The sequence below is a fragment of the Scatophagus argus genome, chromosome 2 (genome assembly GCF_020382885.2).
Source record: "Scatophagus argus isolate fScaArg1 chromosome 2, fScaArg1.pri, whole genome shotgun sequence".
Classification (NCBI taxonomy): Eukaryota; Metazoa; Chordata; class Actinopteri; family Scatophagidae; genus Scatophagus; species Scatophagus argus.
This window is the reverse complement of record NC_058494.1, coordinates 4,229,602-4,239,754: the sequence shown is the minus strand read 5'-3', so window position 1 is coordinate 4,239,754 and position 10,153 is coordinate 4,229,602. Positions and strand designations below refer to the sequence as shown.

The 10,153-nt window shown below is 43.2% G+C and overlaps 1 protein-coding gene across 10 annotated transcripts in view; it reads right to left on the bottom strand.

Moving 5' to 3' along the window:
- Nucleotides 1-2,300: 2,300 nt before the first annotated feature.
- The window catches only part of LOC124066001 (DNA-binding protein Ikaros-like), a 31,709-nt gene continuing 23,856 nt past the window's right edge, over nucleotides 2,301-10,153 (bottom strand). For 3 of the 10 annotated variants that reach the window (XM_046402040.1, XM_046402030.1, XM_046402049.1), the window contains 6 exons: nucleotides 9,909-10,019; nucleotides 7,575-7,994; nucleotides 6,175-6,342; nucleotides 5,635-5,751; nucleotides 4,725-4,838; nucleotides 2,301-3,416 (listed from right to left, as the gene is read on the bottom strand). In XM_046402040.1, coding sequence (XP_046257996.1) covers nucleotides 2,782-3,416; nucleotides 4,725-4,838; nucleotides 5,635-5,751; nucleotides 6,175-6,342; nucleotides 7,575-7,994; nucleotides 9,909-10,019 — 1,565 coding nt within the window. In that variant the 3' untranslated portion in view covers nucleotides 2,301-2,781. The remainder of the gene's footprint in view (nucleotides 3,417-4,724; nucleotides 4,839-5,634; nucleotides 5,752-6,174; nucleotides 6,343-7,574; nucleotides 7,995-9,908; nucleotides 10,020-10,153) is intronic. The other 7 variants (XM_046402082.1, XM_046402089.1, XM_046402097.1 and 4 more) reach the window with 5 other exon arrangements.

Below are 10,153 nucleotides of genomic sequence, written 5' to 3'. Positions count from 1 at the left end.
AAGGTAGCAAGTTATTGTTATTAACGCGAACCCAATTTTTCGCCGCACTTGTTCAGACTGTAATTTTGAAATTCCTATTATTAGAGTATTGTACCCGGAGGACACTCATCTGCTGAACAGTTGCCTAAATTAGATTTGTAAAACATGTGGATTAATCAGTGAAAACCGCTGGCTGCACTCCCTTCCTATATTAATTTTGTATTAACAGCGCCATCTTCAGGATTTCCACAGAATAACGGGGCAACGATTACAAGCTATTTCACCATCCAATATCGTGGGCTCAAGTGAAAAACATCTGCAGTGTGAAGGATACACCTGTGGGTATATTAATGGCTTATCATTTCATTTTACATGTTTCTGAATAATATACAAGCAGTTGTGTACATTTGTATTTTATTACATACACACACACACACACACACACATATTTTCTCTATAGACTAATCTTTCTAGGTGCAGCCAAAGGTTTTGTCCACCTGACCTCTACTGACGTCACACAACTCAAACTCAATCTGATTCCTTGGTTACTCTAAAGGTCAGTGTACAGCGAGTTGCTGTTCCAGCTAAAATATCAGTATCAATTTCATTTGATTTTTAGCTGTCAAGTTGAGTCCTATAATTCAGTCAGCAGATGTCACCAGAAGCCACTCATTTTGACTGGACCTGCGTCATTGTTGCTTTATGACTTCCGTCTCGCCTTGTTGAGTAAACTCTTACAGTCAGGCAGGTTTAATGGTGGAAATGGGACTCCAGACCCACACAGACTGTTTGAGCAGAAGCACAGCTTTCTAGACGCTACTCCCATTTCTGTTTCCCTACATGGTAAAGTTCAAAGATGATGTGAGTATTCATTGTGTCCGTAAACTTTTTTTTTTTTCTTATTTTCCTCACACATTAACATATACTACCCTGACTTCAATTTTACCCTGAAACTTCTGCAAACAAACACGTAATCTTATTCAACAAACTGATCAGTAGATGAACACCCTGAAGTCAACATCTCTTAATTGGAAAAAGAGAAGCAACCTCGTTGTACTTTTGAAATGGATGACTGGGCTATTTAATCCGACATGTGGACATGAAGATGTGATGACAGTTTGCCTCACAAGTGTCACTTCTCTTCAAACCCAAAGAGAGAAAAGGGAACTGGCACTGATGGAGAGGACAGATAGTGTGGTGGCAGCTGGATGAAGCTAACACTCTGTTCTGGTCTGAAGGCAATAAGGCGTGACCAAGTCCCCACACTGACATGTGGGTGAAGTACATCCACATTCACATGCACACACAGCCTGGTGCACTGACTGCTCAGGACCCATTTTTACTTGCTCCACCAAAATTTCCCCCGATACACTCAGAAGAAACAGATTTAGTTGTTAGCTGAGGTTCCCAAAGTTTGTCATGTCAAAAATTCCCACAAACTTTCAATTTTTACCTAAATGTTGCTTTCACAAAGATAAATTCCCATATGAGTTTTACTGGCAGACTTAATGTATTACTATCCATTCTGTGGGTGAGGTGAGAATAAAGTAGGAAGAATGAAACTATTTTTTCACCTTCTCTCTGTGAGCTTGTCAAACAATAATAACTTTTGTTCATTTAAAGTGGGACCTCATGTAACATTTTTAAGGAACTCCAGTGGGTCCTAAAGACGATTTTAGGACGCAATGCTCTAAAGTGATGCTGCCCACGAACAAATCTGTCACGCAGTAACAAATTTCCCCCAGCAGATGGATGCTGCTGTGAAGAGACTTGTGATCCATTGATAATCATTTCCTCGGTACCTGGGGGGAAACAGTGGTGTCTAAATCCCGTGATGAACTTAGGAGACCATAATTTTTACTATATATATATATATATATTACAAAGTTCATCCTGTTCCTGATTTAATGTGATATAAAAGCTTCAACATATTTTCATAGAAATCTTTAGGTGTTTATTTTAACTTAGACCCAACTCAACTTTATATCCCTATTACCTCTGTCATTCTTAAACATAATTTGTATTTTTGTACTTTACGAAGTCCCATTTATACCTCTAATTTGTGTTAAACTTCTCTGCACAACTGTGAGACACTTCTAACTTGTGCTAGATGAGTATAATATTCAAGAGTGAAAAACCAACACTTGGTGCAAAGCGAAGTGATGTCCTTTGAAGCAGTGAAATGCACTTCTCTCAAAACCACAACCTAAAAGGAGACATGTGACCTTCTAGATAATAGGATTTTTTTTTTTTCAGTAGTCTTGAATTGGCAAGTGTTTTTCAGAGAAGCTAAACTTCTCTCAACAAAGTGCAGTTCTGTGTATAATAAAGAAAAAATGATGTTTTCTTTTATTTTCACAACTTCACACAGAAAACAGGAAAAACCAACAGCAGATACACAGTAAATGCTTTCATTTTTGCTACTCTGTTGAACATATGAATGTATAGGTGGCATTTGATATAAACAGTGATAGGGATCATTAAGTACAAATGTTACTGAATTACTCCCTCATAAACATTTTACAGACCATCTTTTCAGATGAGTACAGTATGACTAAGAACACTCTGACATCCGTCACACTCTTAACGTCTTAACGTCTCTCTCAATGCTTGTCTCTCTCTCCCTCTCTCTCTCTCTCATACACACACAGAAGACAGAGAGCAATAGCTGCTACTTCATGCTTTCATTTCTGATACTACCAGCTACTTAAATGAGTAAATCTGTCTGTGTGCTCATACAGTGTTATCTGTCTGAACGTGTGTGTGTGTGTGTGTAAGCATGAAAGTCTGCATGAATGAAAGCTACTTCAGTTCTAGGCGGTGCTCGCCACGGGCTATGTGGGAAGAGAACTCATAACGGTCCCGACTGCGGTGGCCACACACGTTGCACTCAAGCGGGTCACGGAAGCCGTGGCACCCCATGTGGATGGTGAACATGACATAGTCCAGAAAAATCACCCTGCAGTGGCCACAAGGGTACACCGCCCCGGGCAGTGCCCCACCCTCCCCGTCGGCCCGCACAACCCGTAAAGCCTCCAGTGGCGACAAAGGTATGGGCTGGGCATGTGGGTGAGGGAGACCGTTCTGGTGGTTTAGCCCTCCCAGCAGGTGTCCTAAGCTGTACACAACGGGCTGGGAGATCGGGGAGCCGTCAGCGTGGAATGAGTCCATGCTGAGCGGTGGCTGGGTCGTATGAGGGAGGCCCAGGAGTGGCATGCCCATCTTGTGGCCATTGGTGAGGCCCATGGGGCTCGCGTCACTACGGCTTAATGGGATGGGGTAGGGCCTGTGTGAAGGAGCTGGGTCGTTGTCAGGCCCTGTGAGAACGGGCTGATTGTGGGTGTCGTGCCCTGGGGAGCCTGGCCGAGGGTCCTTGATGTCAGTTCGGTGAACCAGCTCCCTGTTAAAGCTCAGGTCCAGGCAGACACCGTTGTCGCCTAGACCAGTAACACGAGAAGAGAGAGCACTGAAAAATCTGCAAAAAGAACAACTTTGCATACGCCATCCAACAGTATGGCCAGAGAAATACCACAGGCAGCAGGCAGGAGTTAATTGCTTACAGATGGAAAAAGATCTAATAGAGGTCTTTACAGGACTCTGAGGAGTCCTCACTTTGGTGTTGAGCAGAGCCAATGAGAAAAATGTGCACCCCCAGGGCAACACAAAGGAAAACCTACTCAGTGAACTGAAACATGCCAGGTTGACAGGACAAAAGAAGCTTTAAAGCATCAGGGCATCCTGAGAGAGCAGTTGGGTTGGAGCCATGAGAGGACACAGGGTTGAGAGGAAGCCGACGATGCAGACGAAGGCCTCTAGTGCAGCTGCAAGTATAGACAGAGAGGCACCTGCTCACGTTTCTCGCCTCCCGCCTGTTCTCTCTCTCTGTGGTTGCAGACTTACTTCTCTTTTCCCCCTGTGGTTCTCATATTGAAATTGTTAACCTGATAGAGAGATGTAGGAGGGTTCCTTTGCCAATCTGTTTTGCGAGCAGCTTCAGACATGATTATGAAACTACAACCCAATGTTAGTTAGGCTTAACCAGAAAGGTGAAAGCCGACTATTGAAAATTATTGTGTGCATACGCCCATAAGCCAGCCATTTACTGAAACTGATGTCTTTTGATCATTCATCACCCAGACAAATTATCTGAGTTTGAATCAAAACACACAGAGTGAGTAATAATACCCAGAAGGTTCAAGTGCATGTTTCTCTTTTTTTTACATGTCTCCACTTATTTAACCATGCATGGTTGCCAGTACCCACCTATGACATAATTCTTGCAGAGAATTTAGGACAGTGGAGACCAATCTCAGGTCTGTGCAGGTATGAGGCAGGTGCTCTGTCCTCAATTCCTGTTTGGCACGAGGAAGAGGCCAGCAAAGACAAACAGACAGGCAAACAAGTAGCTTAGACAGACAAGTTGAAGTAATACACAAAACACAAAGTCTGTATTATAAAGCGTAAATGCACAGCAAAAAGCACAAATGATGTCAAGATTTCACAACCCCCTCCCCCCCAAAAAAAAAACAGACAGCGGTTTATTGTAGCTGCACAAGCCAGCAAACAGGTGGGCATTAACAGATACAAAAATATCAGGTAGCATTTAAGTACATAAATATGTCAGTAACATTTTGTAGAAATCTCAAGTATTGCTTTAAGCTGCTTTAAAATTACAACACAACATCTGCTTGAGATCAGTCTGTGTGTCTGTCTGAAATCTGTGTTGTGAGTTCAGCTGCTCTTACCGGTGAACTTCTGTGGCATTGAGCTCTTCCGTTTGGCCACGTTGCTGGCAAGCCTGTCGAGCAGCAGAGCGCGCTCAGTGCCCATCTGAGTCCTGGACGTCTGGCTGTCCTCTGCTAGACAGAGAGACAGCGAGAGAGTAAGCGTAACTCGATGAAGATCTTCTCTCGATCAAGAAATATTATGAGTAAAGGGAATGCACGGAGCTGCAGCTGTCCACCTGTCAAAGCTTTTGAGGTTCTAAAGTGAAGTGACAAAAAAACATCTTGCAAAACACACCACCTACTTGAGTCACAGGCTGGGAGGAACAAGATATTAATTTGACATCAGAAGCTCTTTTGACCTCACTTCCTGGTGCTCTTTTACTTCACCAATGCAGGAGAGGAGACCACAGGATGAGGATGTACTTCCTCACCGCTACGGCACTATCAGGCATAAACTTACGACATTTGGTGACCACAGAAGCAGAGCACTGTCTGTGTGTTGCAACTGTGCAGCTGTCCTGTCAGTATGTAAAGGCATTTTTGGGGGGAGGTTATAGTCATTGGGCTTGTACGTTTGTACGCTTGTTTGCCCTACATATTCGGCTTCCCCTTTGCTGCAGCAAACAAGAGATGCGGTCTTCATCGCGCTGAGCCCACACCACAGCTGCCATAACCTATTTCGCTGTAATAATGGGCTAACAGTCTGTTAATTTAATGAGGCTATAAAAACAGGATCTGTGAGCAATAACAACTTTAATCATTTGCGTGCTGCATACATACAAGTGTGTGTATGTAGACTGTGGAGTGGTCTGACCACATTAACATTTATATGTGCATATGTGAAGCGTGTCTTTGGGTGTCCTGTGAGGATGTCGCTGACGAAGTGAGAATGAGAAGGTGGTGACGGGACAAGGCTGAGTGTGCTCACCTCTCTCAGCGGGACCTTTGCTGTGAATGTACACATGGCACCTCTCTCTGTGCTCTTCGAGGGAACTGCGCTGCTTGTAGCTGCGACTGCAGTGGTTGCATTTGAAGGGCTTCTCTACTGTGAGCAGGAGTTTCAGTTAATCACTAACACATGAAACATCAACAACATCGAAATGGTACTGAGTGGCAATGAGTATTATTTCCTTAAGTGGTTTCATACAAAACTGATGATGTGCACGTTAGACACGGTGCAGCGTGTCTACAGGTAAAACACGTGAACTGAAACTGTGAATGAGTAAGTTTCCAGTGGTAAGCGAGCAAGATGTCATATGTTATGTGTGTAACCATATGAGAGTGCATGGCAAGGTGTTACTGGAAAAGCCAGAACGGCTCAGCATTTGTTCAAATTCAAAAGGAGTGAGAAACCAAATGTGAAGGAGTGAGAAACCAACTGACATGATACTGTACACAGGTGCATACAGTATCAGTACCCATTAACTTCGCATGTGTATGAGGGAGCACATGTGTGGCTGGCTGGTACCAGAATGGGTGCGCAGGTGCCCACTCAGGGCGTCGCGTCGACGGCACGCATAGCTGCACATCGGGCATTTGAAAGGCTTCTCCCCGGAGTGTAGTTTGATGTGGCGAAGCAGGTTTCCCTTCTGGGTGAAGGAGGCCCCGCACTGAGTGCAGTGGAACGGCCTCTCACCTGACAGAGAAAATCATGGTAAAAAAAAACAATCCTGCACATTTCACATTTCAGCCTGGCATTTGCTTGTATTTAACAAACTGATCACACCACATTTTACATAAAAGTTCAACCGCTGTGCTGGGTTGATTTGGGTTGACTGTGGATTACCAGTGAGCAACATTGGTGTTCTACAGCTTCTGTGATAAAGTCAATGTTGATATTTTTAAAAAAGGGAACTTTTTCATGACTTATTTTAGTTGTTAACTATGACAGTGAATTGCAAAAAAACACAGAATCCTTCACCATCTTTGAAAAGGGAACAAGGCAGCCTTAACTTATGTTATGTTGCTGCATGTTAACCATGCAGCAAAGTTCTCACGACTCAAACCACATAAATGCCAAGTAAATTGTGCACTTGACTTCCCACGTTGAAAATACAGCCTCATGAGTTCCATCTGAAGGTGGCATTACTCTACTACTCAACTAGTCATTAGTAAAACAAAGCTGCAATAAAAATGTGTGCATTGCCTTGAATTCAATAAAACTGTGTCAGAGGATCCTTTAAAATAAGTCACGCTGCAAAAGCATCGTGGTTATAATATGGAGTTTGTTATCCTCAGTATGTTCATTTCCTATCACACTATCGATATCACACGATATCACTGTCCATCGCTGCATCTAAATACAGAACTCTTAACCCTAACTCTCCGACAGGTTCTGAAATTTCATTTTCTGTTACTGTTATGTAACAACTTTACATTTCTTCACAGCGACAAATATTACTAACACCGTATGCATGGAAAATAAACTGACCGTGGCAGAAAATGTGTTCTTCATGTGTATGGGATGAACATTATTTTCCATATTGTCACTGGATTTGAATACTTTAGATTTTCATGAACCACATACACGAACGAGTCATTGCAGGAATTGCATAATTCTCAGGAAAAATAACGACTGTAGATGTACGCCGGTGTCTTGATTTGTGATCGTATCACAAAGTTACTGCACGCGTTTTATATATGAACAACAATAGAAGACATTTCACAGCCTCATGCTGTTACTGTAGCACTGGTGAGGACACGTGCGTCATGTATGATGCAGACTTGTGCGCTTGTAAACGTACGTACTGGATCAAACATCTTGACCTAGTCATTGCACGTCTCTATCTACCCATGCTATCAACAGAGTGATGATTGCACAACTGTTGTGTTTGAGGTCAGGTGTTGGGGCTGTGTTCCTGTGCTTACCCGTGTGGCTGCGCTTGTGCACCAACAGTACGTTGATGCTGACGCAGGACAGGCCACAGATGTCACAGTTGAGCTTGCCTGAAGCCTGGATGCGGGGGGCCACGGTTCCAGGCACATAGGTCCCTTCAGTGCCAGCTGCCGCCGCTGCCGCATGGGTGTCCGCCAGGGCCGCGCTGTCGTAACGGGAGTAGTCCACCAGTGAGAGGTCCTGTGGTTCATTCAGGGTATCTCCCTCTTCATCCCCCTCCGCGTCCCTCTCCTCGTCATCGTCCTCCTCCGTCCTCTGATCGTCAAATCCTTCCTCCATTCCATCCTCACTAGCCCCCTCTGCTTCCTCTTTTGGCACTATGTCCCCTTCTTTTTCTGCCTTGGGGTACTGCTCATTGTCCTCTATCTCCTCTGCCTCGGTCTTTATTATGCCTAAGCAGAAGGAATGGAGAAGTGATGAATATATTTGGAGGGACATTTGATGTAAACTTGCACATAGTGACTGAAACCTGTTGAGAAAAAATCACTACTTTACTTGGACAGGACATATGGATGCAATAGAAAGTTCATATACAACAGCTGATGTTTGTTCTCACTTCCAAATATGGTGCTAAATAAGCCTGATGAGACTCCACTCCAACTAGAACCACTGTCACAACTTCACTTCTACATTTGTATTTTTAGTTTAAAGTTTGATATTAGTACGAACACATCTCCAGTGTGTGGGTAACTTAATTTGGGCCAGTGTATAGTGTCACAAAGAGATTCAGAAGATGTGTGCTTGAGATAAGGGCAAGGCATTTCCTCTGAATACACAGAAACTAAACCAGGGCAGGAGAGAGATGCAGCAGGCGCCTCAAACAGACACCAATTCCTCATCTGTCTTCAAAAAGAGATTTCAGATTTAGAATTTTTTGCCAGTGTCACAGGTGTAGAAAAACATCCCAAATCCAATGTTAATCTGCACCAAAGGCCCTTCCTTATGTCTTCCATTAGGCAGCGGAGCACTAGTTTACTTTTACAATATGCATGTTTTTCTGTTGACTTTTTTGTATAGGTCGTTGTCTCCGTTAGGCCAAACTTCCACATCATACAGGACCAAATGTATGTAAATTTCGCAACACCACAACTACTGACACGCACAGTCCCAAGGCCTGGTTTACAGGACCTCTCACCTAGCTTCTTGCTAAGTGTCAACCAAACCCAGCTCACTGAGTTCCATCCAAAAACCACACTGTGGTCTTGGCGGTGACTGGTGATGAGCTGAAGAGCAGCGCCTTGTATTGTGGAAAGCGCTCTGAGGTGCTATGGAAACTTTGCACACAGAGCTCTGAGAGGCCAGATATAGAGTCCAGGGTCTCAGAGCAGTGAACCGCAGGCTCGCATCAGATGCAGAGCAAGGCTTTAGGAAGTGCACCAGTGAGGCAGATCAGAAATAAATAGGAGACCTGTCTGTTACACCATGTTCTTTTCTGATGACAAAGAGGGACTGAGGCCACGAGGCTGATTAAAAACATTACCACACTCCGAAGTATCATGTGTGAAAGAAGATTTTCATAGTTTAGACATGTGCAAATATGTGACAGTGTTAATGTCACAATGTTATGTAATGAAGACGTATCTTTTGCCATACATGACGATGACTGCAGTGAGGGAAAAAAGTGGGGTCGACCTGGCGCTCATATTACTTTTCCACTTTCATCCAAACTGTGTTGAAGGCAGATTACATCAAATTCTGAGAATTATTTTAGCACTTACTTTGCACTGAATAACAGATCACGATGGGCAGTGCAGGAGACACAACAAAAATGTTTTTAACTAAATCCCAGGCTAACTAGATGAACTTAGATCTTCATGATGCCTTTTCTGTTTAGTCAGCTGGATGATGTACAAATGATGGCTCTTACTTCAAGCACTTACCCATCATATGAAAGCGCTCTCTCTAGTTGATCATACTAGACAGAAAAAAAACCCTTGCATGCATGTCTATTTATTTAAAATTTAATTTCACGGTCAAAGAATGAAATTCCTTGGCCTTATGGGTTAAGAAAATCCTACCACATCAGAATCAGAATCAGAATTCCTTTATTTATCCCCGAGGGGAAATCAAGATAAACACAGTGTCCACGCTAAAAATAAGAACCATCATTGTAGTTCCTTTGCGAGAACTGACAATTTTTCCGCTTTTCAAGTCAATTGAAGGTTTGTAGCAACATCCTTCACAGTTTTCCACCTGTCTGTAATGTCCATGGACAAAAAAGTAAATAGCTAAAATGCAAAGTGTAATGGAAAGATGTCAAGTGAATATATATATCTGTGTGTGTGTGTGTGTGTGGGTACACATACGTGGATCTGTCACACCTTCAGCACACTGCATTCCATTCTCACTGAATGAGTTATCCTCCCTCTCTTCTTCCTCCTCCTGCAGCTTCACATCTGCAACATCACTGCAAATGTCTGAAAAGGTGGCATGATGTGCATGTGTAAAAACTTTGTGTTACTTTTCGTTTCATTAAGAGAACTTCGAACCAGTGAACTACACTTCTTTGTTGAAAACAGAAAATTCCTTCAAAATTTCCTTCAAGAACACT